Source organism: Paralichthys olivaceus, chromosome 1, assembly GCF_024713975.1.
Source record: "Paralichthys olivaceus isolate ysfri-2021 chromosome 1, ASM2471397v2, whole genome shotgun sequence".
NCBI classification, from domain to species: Eukaryota; Metazoa; Chordata; class Actinopteri; order Pleuronectiformes; family Paralichthyidae; genus Paralichthys; species Paralichthys olivaceus.
In genome coordinates this window covers 22,634,914-22,648,765 of record NC_091093.1, presented here as the reverse complement: position 1 = coordinate 22,648,765, position 13,852 = coordinate 22,634,914, and the positions used below count along the sequence as shown (strand labels likewise).

The 13,852-nt window shown below is 39.2% G+C and overlaps 1 protein-coding gene across 1 annotated transcript; it reads right to left on the bottom strand.

Moving 5' to 3' along the window:
- Window positions 1-309: 309 nt before the first annotated feature.
- Window positions 310-13,249, bottom strand: tdrd3 (tudor domain containing 3). The gene is given in 15 exon segments (XM_020080295.2): window positions 310-458; window positions 1,285-1,424; window positions 1,536-1,661; window positions 2,278-2,469; window positions 2,471-3,246; window positions 3,733-3,858; window positions 4,470-4,647; window positions 5,281-5,433; window positions 5,761-5,910; window positions 7,553-7,624; window positions 7,797-7,938; window positions 9,431-9,591; window positions 10,298-10,363; window positions 12,134-12,218; window positions 13,033-13,249. Coding segments are annotated over 14 exon segments (2,382 nt in total). The 5' UTR covers window positions 13,071-13,249; the 3' UTR covers window positions 310-458; window positions 1,285-1,307.
- Window positions 13,250-13,852: the final 603 nt, after the last annotated feature.

Sequence of the window (13,852 nt, the reverse complement as noted above, 5' to 3'; positions counted from 1 at the left end):
AGATAGCAAATGTAAGACATAATTTGGAAGCAGATTTTAAAACATTATGTTAAAATAAACAAAACTAAAACTAACTGATAATCATTACTACCATCATGAAATTAAAAAACAAAACCCTGAGAGGTTTCTTTTTCTGCACTGCATTAGTTTATTCTTATTTTTGAATTTAATAATTAAAAATAAAAGACATTAAAACTACAAAGTAGCTACATACCATAATAACAGTTTATTTGAATGTATTCATTTAACAAGTCCTCACAACATATACAGTAGATATGTCTTCAACAAAAACAACAACAGGTGCTCATGTCAGTTTTTCTTTCTTTTATTTTTGCATGAGGTCCAAGCCCTTAGAAGAGTTCTTCATGTCCTGACAGTGTGTACACTTAAAAATTCAGGAAGCACTCAGGATTGTTGCAGAAAGTGACACGATCTCCGTCATGGAAGGATGTGGGACACTAATGGATAGAGGAAAAGAGAGAATAATTAATCATTTTTTAATTTTGAGGCCATCTCAGAATCTTGTAAGATCTGAACTGCTGCAGACCTTTGGAAATAGCTTTTACAGAATGAACAAGTAGAAATAGTGAAAGTTAAATTGTTATATGAATGTTCTTTTTCATACAAATGATTTATCAATAGGTTCTATTATGCATTATAAGGTAATAATGCAAACACCAGGTTACAAATCACTTTCTCTGCAGTCTATACCATAGACATATATAAAGATGGATGACAACCTATACAAATGAAGCCAAAATATCCTGGATAAGAACATTGTCAATTTGCACATTAGTGATGTGAATGGAGCTGTGGTATCAAGGTCCCGCTAATCCATGGGCTTGACTAAATGCGAGTTAGTCTCAGCTGTCAATCATGATGTCCCGCCCATTCTTACATCATCAAAAAAGTAATTAAAACCAAAATTACCTGAAAATAATCAATTGATCAACCATTGACCTAAAATGATAGAAACCCTCTTTTAAAAAAATGTACTTTTTAGTTTGGTCCATGTCCCATCCATTAACATGGAGAGATGGAGTTTATGACCTATATTGCAGGCAGCAACAAGGGGGCGATCAAGGGGCTTTGGCTTCACTTTCAGGCGAGCTGGCATGTTGTCTATCTTTCTATACAGTCCAGAGTCTATACTTACCACAACAGAAATAGAAATGTTGTGAATAAAAACCTTCCATATAAAATATAGAGCCACTGTTCACACTGTGTACACACACTGACGTTTCATGTGTCATTATTAATGGACACAGTTCAATATTTATTTACCTGCCAGCGAAAACACAGACACATCAATCTCGTGCCCTGGGTGGCTGGTAATACTGCTGCGTGGGTCTCGTTCGTCTTGGCTGTCCATCTCCCCCACGGCGAAACTCCAGTGAACTGTCATAGTAACCATCATCTTCCTCCTGCAATAGTACATTTAATATGTTTGGACGTCATTCATAGTTCCTCAGCTTTCCATACACGTTGTAAACTTGAATGATAAAATCTATTGTTTATGTTCTCTTTCTTCTTACCAAAGAATCAGGAGCAACAGGTTTAATGTTATACAGCAGCACCTCTTCGCAGTTTCCGTAATCGCTAAACACGACCACGGCCGTGGAGCCCGATGGATGCACAGCATCTATTCTGGCATGGTAGAACTTCACAGGCACACACACACAAACACAGACAGAAACAAACAGAAATCATTATCATTAATTATTTCAATACAAACGTACCCACGTGTGTGGACAGGACATATCTATGTCAGTTATTACAACATGACAAACAAATCTAAGATGCTGTCAACACTGAGCCATAATTGCTCTAATTATTTTTTGATGTCATTAAACATACTAATTTTCAAACGAGCATCAGGCAAAGGAAAAAAAAACACATTTGACATTTCTCTCCACAGTGTCAGTCTCAGTGAACTGATTCTTTAACTGATTTATTGTTAATTCTAATGTAACACAAATGTGGGTCTCAGTTGTTTCTGTAGACTCACGTGTCACATATGGAAGCGTCTTTTAATCCTATAAACTTCATTTAAAGTAAGTTGAAAGCAAAAATATAGGGCTGGATAAAATTAATAAAAACATAATCAAAATAAAAAAAGTCGTCAGTCGATATTGCAAATTCTCTTTATAAATGTCACATTATTATTTCTCATTTCTAAATTTAAAGACTGATTCTTGTTGTTTTATTTCTCAGCCCAAACTACTTTTTTCAAAAACTTCCAGCTATAGCTGTGTTATCAAACCAGCAATGACATACCTTGCCGTCTTCCCAGTAAAGAGCCAGACACCGGTCTCCAGGTTTCCAAGCCTGTTCCACAAAATAACTTTTCTCTGATCCTCTGGGACCTTGACCTCGGCCTTGTCCTGACCTTCTTTTAGGTCCTGAGTTGTTAGAAGGGGCTTTCTTGGGGGGGGGCTCCCTGTTGGGGGGGGGGGTCCCTGTTGGGGGGACACGATGAGTTTGTTGGCTTGATTGGCCCAGTTCTTTTATATTCCATATCTCCATTTTGGAAATAAGAAGGATCCCCTGTCATGAACCGGATATCCTGTGATGACCCAACTTCTTGGGTCACACCTGAGCTTCCTCCCTTGAAGTTTAAGTTGAGTGGTCCACCATCCTTTGGTCGATCATAGTGGTCTGAGTTCGGCCGGTCAGTCCTTCCCTTTCTCCTGCTGTTGTTGGGTTCTTCAATTCTCTCTGTACGCTTATTACTTACTCTTCCATCCACCTCACTGTCTGCAGAATTATTCTGTTTAGACGGGGGTACATTGTCTTTAAACCCTCTCCTGTGAGGTGGTCCAGCCATGTTCCCACCATCTCCATTTCTGGGTCTCTGGTTGTAAGAGCCACTGAACTCCATCAGCTGTTGAGGTTCTTTTGAACGTGTGAAAGTCGTCGCAAGATTAGGAGGAAAAATCTGCTCTTCTCGCATCTCCCTCCTGTCAATTTGCGATCTGTCTGACGTCCCTCGTGACCATCTCTCCTGGCTCTTCCAATGCTGAGGCTGAGCAGATGTTTGGGAGGTTGTAGTATTAGAGAGAGGCTCCAGGCCAGGTTTAGGAAAATCAGTGTCCCTGTGGAAGCGAGGTGGTCTGTCATTCCTTTGTTGCCTATGGTCATAATGTGAGGAGAACTTGGTTTGAGATGAGTCCTTAGAGTAAAAGTCCGTGTTGGAGAAATTTGCTTTACTCTCATGATATCTCTGAGGTGCCTGGTTCTTTGGCTCTAAGGAAACAATCCAAAAAGGGCAGTGTGAAATATATGGCAAAACAATATTGGCATAAATAACAGAAGCAATGTTGACAAGATCACATTCTCATCCACTATTGTTATTTAATGAAGATAAAAGGTTGTTAAAAGACACAACAAAAGCATGAAGGGAACACAAATAAATAAAAGATCAGAATATCATCAGTGGAATCACTAAATAAAATATTTATTCAAAAATCAAATATTGAAATATAACGCAGCATTGGGGCTGCAAGCCCTGATTGTAGACGTTTAGAGAATGGCTTAATTCCCCACAGCTCAAGATAACCATCTGTTTGAAACCAATCATGATTCTTTATGTTGACGTACTGTTAAAACCTGGTCTGAAAAAAAATAACATCACTTCATGGAATGAAACAACATTTCAAAATCATGGAATGCATTTCTTCATAAAACACTGAGGAAGTGAAGGATGAAACCTGGATGAACTGGTTCACTCACCATCAATGGAGAAAACCCCCATCTTGGATTCCAGAAAATCAAACAGTGTGCTGGGACCAGATGGTCTTCCCCCTCCTCCCTCCTCCTCATCTTCATTTCTGGACCGGCCTCTTCCTCTTCCTCTGCCTGAGAAGAACCCAAAAATAAAGTCATGTTGACCCAATTAGAAGGGTTTGATAAATGACACAGGATGTTTGAATGTGTTCACCCAACGCGCATCTGCAGCTAAAGAAAGTGTGACATGGCTGTGTGTGTGTATGCTGACTGCAGTACTATAGACGCATGTTGTATACATGTAATCTTACAAGAGTTCATGAATTTGAAATGATCAGTATTCAGCCTCTGAAGATCCATGTATGCAGCGACAATAAAAGCTTTAAAAACAGCCCCTCTTCACACTTGAGGAACCAAATGATTAAAATCAGTCAGTTGTTGGGTACTCCAGCATGACGGAAGTTCAAGCTGCTGCAGGTTCACTATCAATATTGAAACTCATACAAAACAATAAGGTAATGATGAATATCCATCTGAAACCTTGCTGGTTGAGTATCTGGTTGGGAAAACAGTCGGCGGGAAAGTGTGTATGCCATTTGAAGTAAATGGACTAAAACAAGCAAAATGGCCACTGTGCACCTTAAATTAGGCTGTAGGCTATGAGGTGATTTTTCAAGCCAAAAAGAGCTGTGTGTGTGTGTGTGTGTGTGTGTGTGTGTGTGTGTGTGTGTGAGAGAGACTACCTCTGGGTTGGGGCTTGTAAGGCTCAGCCACCACAGGGGCAGGTCTGCTTCCAGAAGATCCAGTCAATAGGCAGTTTAGTGCCACTTCAAGATTGTTGTTATTATCCATCAGAGCCTGTCGAGCAGCCTCCCTGTTAAAGCCCATCTCCATGATGTCTCTCAGCGCACGTTCATCCACCTACACACACAACATTATGTGATATTAGACACAGAAGTAAGAGTCAGTGTGAAAGAGAGAAACGACTGAATGAACTGAGAAGAAAAAAAAGATTCACAAAGAACTTACTCTTTTAAAAGGGTCATGTAAGGGCAATGTATCAATTTCAATTTGTAATTACATTAGCATTACTCGATAACTACAGAACTATTTTTCATGAAATTTTGTGGCGGGGTCAGGCATGAGCCAATGAGGAACACATTACATTTTGGATTAAGAAGTCTACATGTCTATAGGAAATGAGCCTATGCGGGGGTATGCACTCTACTAGTAAGGATTGGATTATTCTGCATTCAAGTACAATTCCCTAGCTATAAACTATAATATTCTGTTCCATCCTATGATGTGTTCAGCTCACAGACAAGCTGTAAACAACACAAAGCTACAATAAATAGGTTGGAAAACCTGACCAGACCTCCAGCTGGTTTTTGGATTTCAACAATATCCTAACCAAAAATGGATGCAGAGGAGGCTCCAAAGTTTTAATTGCTTTGAGACAGTAAAATGAGGCTTTAATAAGGTGAGGGAAAACCTTTCCTTTTAACACACAGGCCTAAATTGTTTCACAGGTTTGGACAAAGTTTGTCTTCTCACCAGCTCTCTGTAATTTCCATCCTGTCTGCTTTCGGTTCTTTCAACCCTGTCGTCTCGTCTCCTCTGCTGGTACGAGTCTCTGCCCCGGGAGGAGGAAGCAGCGCTGGATAAATTACTGCCTGCATTTCCTCCACCTCCAAATGTGCGGGGACCCTAGCAAGGGAAAGAACATTAGGATCAATAGAGCTGCAGGCTTGGATGAAAAAAAGAAAGCAGGCACAAGAAGCAGAACTTTGTCGCTGACTATACAATTATGATTTTTAATTTGAGGAGTTGCTTGAATGTCAAAGGCAAACAAGGTTAAGGAGAATGCCAATAAGGAAAATCTCTTTTTAAATGAAGGACAAATTGTTTGTGCAAAATTTGCAATTGATATGAGAAACAGCTAAATCTGTTAACATGGAAACAATAGAGGTCCTGAAAATCAAATTAAGAATGTTAATTACAAAACGTTAAAATAAATTGATAAAAGGGTTTTACCTCTTTGGTCTTGGCCACCTCAGCAATAGCTGCTGTCCGCTGCTTTTCAAACTCATCATTCTCATCAGCGCTTTTGAACACATTGAGAGTCTGCAGGGTTTTCCTCTGGTCGAGCTCTCTGCTGTCCACTTCATCCTTCCTTTCACATTTCTACAGGGAGCAAACAGAGTCCACCTCAATCATGTAATGCCCCTTGAGAAAATAATCAATTCAATTGACAATATTCACATTTTGCAGAATTACATTAGCTACCTCCGGTGTTTAAAATATACAGCAAGGTTTTGTTTTTGTAGCATACAAAAATCCTAGAAGCTGCCTTCCAGCTCACAGTTCATTTTTAGAAATTCAACTGTGAACGGAGATTCAGAAGCCTTGACTTTGAAGCAATGAAATGGAAACTCTAAACTTTGTGACTGCACCAGACGATGATTCAATAAGAGATGTCAGCAACTGAATGGAGCAATGACCTCTGGTTAAGAGCAGATTCGCCATCTTTTTGTTGTGTTGGCAATCCCAGCAATGTAAAGTGCTGGGCGGCTGATAAAAAAGATGCCAAATGTATCAGGTGTTAAGAGGATGGTTCACCCCAAATATAACAAAAAGAGTGTGTGCAATTTGGCGCAGATCTAAATAAATCCTGACATAGTGAATTTAAATGTGGTTTCAGTGAACTTAAAACATATCACACCTAACAAAATAAAAAATAATGGATTTATGAGGCCAATAATGTTATTTTCTTCTGAGATATACCCTAAATGAAACTGTTCAGGGCAAACGAAATGCCCGGTGAAAACTGCTGTGAAGTGTAAAAGTAGGAGCTCAATGCTGTGAGAATGCTTCCAAGTAGCAGGAACTGGGAGACATTGAACTGACCGACTGATAAAACGCACAGCCAACTAAAATGCAGGCACAGATGGGAAGAGAATCTGATTGTGTGCCAATATTATATGTAATAACGCAACGCAGAAATCAAATTAAGAGTACGAAGAGTGACCCAGCATTACAAATATAGTAAAGCTGAAAATCTTCTATATTGAAAGATAATTCCCAACTAATTCTAACTTTAGAAAGGTTGAGCAAATGTGTAATGAAGAGTGAGTGAAAATCCCGAAATCCAAATGGCAAGCTGACCCGGGTGTATCCCACTCTTAAACTTGCCCAGGGAGATTTGACTCAGGCTGAGTAGTTTGTGAATGAGAAATTCTTATATTTACTTTTTTGTAGATAGTGGTAATGTAGAAAACCATTTCATTTTTAAGGTGGTTTAATTCTTGCTGTTTGTTTCTTAGTTATTCTTTTCAAATAGAATTGTATCTATAGATACCAATTGTTAGACACTACTAATTACGACAGACTTTTATTTTCATACAAGAGCAACACATTAACAACATTTTGTTTGGGAAGTAAAACTGTTTGTAACGTGCGGTTGGACAACAAAGCAAAAATGAAGTCATGCATTTTAATGATCCATGATGACTAACAATTACCTCAGGAAGATCAGAGAGATCATTGCCAAGAAAAGGGACATCAAGGCCTGCTCCTGGAGCCAAGCCTGGGTTCGACCACACACATTTCTGAGCGGTTATTGTTATTCATCAGTCGCCCCCGACTTCTATTAAATCACCACTAAATCTCCTCCTTAAATCTGCATCATCCTGATCACATTATTTCTGTTATTGTATTTTATATTTTTCTGTTTCGTTTGTTGTTCTCTTCTTGAGTTCATGTAAGAGAAGCTCTTTGCAACTTTGGTTTTGAAAAGTACTCTTCTTATAATCTTATGTGTTCTCACCTGACCGAATTGCACAAAGGGAGGAGGTCCTCCTTCAGCTCCGATGTTATTCCTGCTGTGTTTGGCCAGACTCTGCAGGTTGAAAGATAAGGGGAAATCTTTATTAAAAATAAGGAAAAATAATAATGCCGGCAAAATTATAGCAGACTGCTGGTGGCCTTTTAATGCAGATTTGATATGTTCACCAATATATGAATTCCATATTTTTTATGTAGCTGAGTCATAATAAGCAGACGACCCTCACCCTTTGCAGTTCCCATTTCTCCACCATGTGATAAACCTCTCCTCCAAGGACGGAGATTTTTGAGTCATCGAGCAGCAAAAGACCATTTTTTACTTGGACAGTACCAAGGAGCTTCACCTTTGTTCCAGGAGGGGTGTTAAGACTGAAAGGCAAAAAAAATCCAATAAAACGTTATTAATGAAATGAAGGTTCATATGTTTAACAAACACTTACATTTTCAATACATTCTAAGTCACCAGACATTATAACTGCATATACAGCCCCACATCCTTTTGCCTTTCCCATACCACTTTATAAATGACATGGCTCAGTTCCAGGGGATGGGTGGCCAGGCTACGAGAGCCTATTAATAATCCCAGCTGCTCACCCATCCTCATGGTAAATTAAAAGCCCCTCTATCTCATGAGGCCTGATAAGGCCTCTGCCTCTCTCATTAGGAAAGCACAGGGACTTAGAGGGATTTCCAGCTACTGATGCTGGATGCCAAAGCAACAATTAGGGATTTCACTCCAAACCTCTGGAATAGATGCTCACAGCCTCATGACAGTGGCAAATGCAGAAATGAGGAATTCTTGATCCTTGATTCAATCACGCACAAACGCATGCATCCAGTTCTACAAAGACACTATTCAACCTACTCTGATCAATGTTTGTGCTTTATTCTTAATTGTCATCCCTCTGTACCAGTCTCACACACTGAACAGTTCCTGTAATCCATCCCATCCTTTGCCACTCACTTATGGCCTCTGGCACACTAAAGCGGACACTTTCATAAGAAACACTAACCACCACTGTTGGTAGCCAGTGTGTGCGAGCCGTCCATAAAGAGGGGATTTGTTCTGTTCTCTCCTCTCTTCCCATCAGGAAGTCAAGGCCCACATTCTGGCCACTCCACCTGTACAGACTGGCTAGTCACCATGGCAGCAGTCGCCAAGGCCACCGTTGCTGGGATGGAGATGTAATTAAGGCTTGGAATTGTTAGATCAGCTGCCACAAGGTGTAAATTGCAGATAAAGGGAAAATTGATGCATGTGGTGGGGTGAGAGTGTTGACAAGGAAGTGAAGGAGCCGGATATGTGCAGAATATCACACATTTGCTTTGACTATACGGTTACCTGCCTTAATAGAACCTGCTTTGCATTTTGTAGCTACTAGATATACATTTCGGTGTTGTTTAAAAATTTTGAGTATTCAAAGCTTTAGTGACAATTACCAGAGGTACCAGAGCTAAGCTTTGACGGATTTCCCAATGTCACTGTAGATTTGCTACATGCCTTTTTCCTTTAGTTTATCTGGGACTAACTTCACATATCTGGAAGTTATTCCAGGCGCTTGATTGTTTGACATCTTCCTCATGTTGTTGAAACTTGTAAGGCCGTCAAGTGCTGCATGTCCAAGTATTGGTGCTGATAACTGTAGACGAGTGATGTGATTCTAATTTAATGGGCTATTGCAAAAAAGGGTTAGGGTTAGAAAAATAATGCATGATTGAAATACAGATTTGGAGCTTTACGCATTAGGGGTAGGTCTACATCTTCTTTTTAAATGTTTAGATTTTTAAAAAGAGGAAATGAATGTGATATTTTACTATTATTTGACAGTGATATAAAAACACCAAAGTGTTGTATAGGTACCTGATCTTAGACAGGTGTTTAAACTCCAGTCCAACACAGGTGGTGTGCCCATCTGTCATTTGTAGGCGCAGCATTCGCGGCGCACCCTGGGACTCCTCATGGTCTTTAGGAGCCGAGATGTTCCTCACCTTCTGCACCTGGAGAACACATGGACCGTCCAACTGGCCGTGTGCAGGAAAGAGCAAGAGACAGCACATGAATAATGGCTTCTGAGGTATTTCAACAGCATGTGGGGGAGGATTGCTACAGGAAAATACAAGAATAAACTGAGACATCATTACAATAATGCTAATCACTTAGCGTACCTGTGTCAGCACTGGTTTATTTATTCCTCTGAGCCTACCTCCTTCATGGCTTTTCTTTAATGTCACAGTGACTGTTATCTTTAAGTGCAACTGTTGGATCTAAACACTAAAATTATGATTTCTATTTCTGTGAAAAGTGCAGTCTCTATATGATACAGAAATCTGTATAAAATGTAATTTTAGAAGTGCAAATGACATTCACTCAATCAAGCACAGTGCCGAGTGTTAGTGTATGACCAGGGTGACCATCTTAATCTAAGCCTGGGGGGAGACTGGGATAAGCTCACAAAAAATGACACGTTTTAATTAGATGTTTTAATCCTGTGACAATATTTGGAATAGTTATTCTCTTCAGTTTCACACGAGTGAAGCACTTTGTTGATCCCTTTTTGTTAGTGTGTTAGAGCCATCTAGTGGAACTAGTGACAACTGCATTTCACATGTCAACTTGGGCCTGCACTGCACTGACTTACAGATGTAAAAAAACACATTGATCAAAACGCATCAAGGTTTGTTAAATGAAGCACTGCAACGGCCACACAACATTTTCTGTACCCCTCACCTTCTCAGTTCTTCCACTGTTGATATCAGGGGGTAGAAATTTCCTCCCAGTAGTCCTAAGATCATTCTGCAGAGGAGATAATGTCACAGGTGTAATGAAATGAAAGAGCTTATGTACAGAAAGAGGGAAAATGTAACTGTACTGAGCCTCAAAATATTAATGAGTAATAAGTTATGAGCGGTTCAATCTCAAAAGTGCAGAACATGGAGCAAACTAAACCAGCCCTAATTCCAAATGTTGCCCGAAAGCACTTAAACAATTCTACTTGATGCTGACAATATACAGTATCTAAATGTAGGTCTTTCTTTTACACTGTAAACCTACATAGGGAATCTCATCTTTGGATCATTCCTGTCTCAATAAAACGTATCTGAATAAAAAAAATTAACATGATGCATTTCTGACAGGAAAAAGGGATGGGGACAATCGCAGCAGCAGCTGCTCCCAGTTAATTTTACTGCAAGCTTACTGCAAGCTGGAGTCCTAAGTTATTACATGTTGGCTCAACCAGTGATAAATCCAAGTGCAGCCTAAGATCTTCTGGAAGCACATCAAGCCAAAACTTAAAGGTCAAGGCTTTAGCAGTAAATGCACTGTATGCTCTGCACTTTCAGGTAATACAGGGCCGAATTAAACAGTATTATAATCTTATTTTTAACTCACAGACTTCTGGTTCTATGACACATGATGATATATCTGTGGTTCTTCTTTACTTAATATAGTTTTTTCTGATTTGTCACTTGTCTGTCTATATTACCCTTTCGTTTGTAATTATAAATATAGTAATAATTATTGAAAACTTTGTACCGCACCTTTCATAACATAAAATTAATCTCACACTGCATGACAAAAAGGTCATTAAAAGAACAGCAGATGGTTAAAAACCATATACCATAAAGTGATAAAAGACAATAAAACAATCTTGAAAAGGTAAACAACATAAAATCATAGAAAAATAACAGATGATATAATTAAATGCGAGACTAAACAGTTAAAAGCTTTGAGCATCTTCTTGAAAATATAAACAGAGGGTGCTTTTCTAATATGTGGTGCGATTATGTTCCACATCTGTGGTGCATTACTACAAAATGTTGCCTCGCCGTTCTTTTGTTCTTTTTGTATGTGGCACATTTAGCAAGCCAGCATTAATGGGATAGTTCACGCAAAAATGAAAATTCACTAATCATCTACTCACCACTATGCTGATGGAGGGTTTGAGTCCACAAAACACTTTTTCTGTGAACTATCCCTTTAAACGGACTAAGCTAACTGTTTGGAACCCACTCCAGTTTGAAAGATATAAAAGATCTAGGACGTTTTTGGCCTCAAGAACGAGTAAAAGTTTTAAAATCTATCCTCAACATTATGGGTAGCCAACAAAATGATGCTAATTCTAACGAAATAATATTTGACCTAATCACAATGATAACATCATATACTATCATGGATATATATAGGTAGGTCAGTTATGGACTGGACTTGATCATAGAAGAAAACGGACAGTTTGATATTACGGAGCACTAAACTACTCCATTTATTAATATACTATAAAATACTAAATATATGAAACATTCTTAACTTCCACAGATACTTTCACAGCTAGTTTAAAACTGAGTACAGTAAGGTTTGTCTATTAGCAATTATGTCTGTATACATCCTGTACATCTGAAAAGCAATAAATACCCACAAAAAAACCCTCCATAAATTTTCACAACCATTTCCCTAAACAGTTTACAACCCATTGCTGAACTTCTCCACATGCTCTCACATAAATACACACTCACAATACTCCATAAAAATGCATGTGTAAAAGTTTTAATCCGTATTAAAACTTACATCAAGTGCAATGCGAATAATGTCGCTGTGTGTTATTTTCTCAGCAGATCCTTTCAGCTCTGCTATGCCTTCATCACTGAGGTACCTGAAGATGACACACAGGGTGGAGAGAGTTTCAGGTAGTGTAGTAGGTTTTAAAAGATTCAACAGAGTACGTGACCAGCGCAGCTTCCACACAAGAAATGTTGATTAGGGTTCACCACAAAGTGGGGCGTTAAGGTAATGCTGGAACTTTGAAACTCAGGAATATAAAACAAGTGTATTTCTCCACGTGACATGAAGTGTAACCAAGACTTCGTGATGCAGAGTCCAGCCCTCAGCATCTCTGGACAGATAATATAAAATATCCACTGACAGGATACGATCAGAAACAACGTTAGTTCTCTATGAAGTTAGGCCCTTTCTAAAACTAGATCATACATAACATTACACTTCAATCGTGTGACTGATATTAACGAATATGAAAGACTGGAAGAGTTGTTAAAAACGTGATTAGTTGGAAGTTTTGTAACTAAGTTGGGCTACAATCAGCTCTGATACAGATGTTATGTAGAGAAACGTGCTGATAACAAGCTCCGACTTCCGAACTAATGTTTGACCAATTAAACACGTGACATCTGCAGTCATTCGTTGACATTAACTGTATCGCCAGTGGTTTACAGAAGGTAAAAGCATGCTAAGTAAGCTAGCTAACGTTATTTCTCTCGCCAGCTACTTGGTTCGCAATCGTCTCGTTCGCGCCAGCTGAACCGAGGACGTTGCAGCGATGCACACGACTTTATATTGCACTTTTTAAACTGCAATGAAAAGACACGACATTTTAAATTACAAGCCAACAGCAATCTGGCAGCTCAGTGAGTTAGCTGTAGCTAAATGACGTTAGCCGCCATGCTACCTACCAGCCCTCTTTCGTCAGGGAATCTGTCAACTCGGTCATTTTCGCGTGAGACGAGTGAAACAAGCGACAGCGGGTGGTTTAAGAAGAGCTCATGTGCACCACGACTATCTGGCTCTGGTTGTGAGAGACATTATTCCGCTCATGACAACGACTGAGCTGCTAACTTGAGACCCGAACGCGACCCGACGTCACAAGCGTCAACGAACCCAGAGACGCGTAAGTATGGGACGCCGAGAGGGACAAAACCCATTTCACATTCAGAATCGGGTTTTTTTTTCGACTTTGCTGGGGTGTATTTGTGCAAGACTGCTGCAAGTATAAATATATCAAATATTAGGAAACTAAATTAAATGTAAAATATACTATAAGCACCAGCGGAGGGATTGTGCAAAGTATTTCATATTTGCTTTTGAAATACTCTGATCTAAGGATGGAGTGATCTGTGGGACTTTGGCTGAAATGTTGCTGTGGAAAACACTGTCAGATTTCCTGTGGTAGATATAAAACATCCATCAGGAAGATTTCCTGAACAACTTTGTGTATTTGGTGTTGTAACATAGAGATTTGCTTGTGTTTGAGTTTTTAATACTTTCACTGCAGTTTCCACTCGTTCATCTACTTGTTGAACTTACTTTGGACTGGACAGACTCACTCTGAACCTATAGCCAATGTTGTTATTTGACATCTAGAGGAGATTCTTCCCTTTGGGGGTAACTACTACACTTTAAAATATACACTCAAAACAATAATTATTAAATCTATTATTGTAAAACAGGGACTTGATGTATTTAAATCACATATTCATTTCCATGTAACCTTTT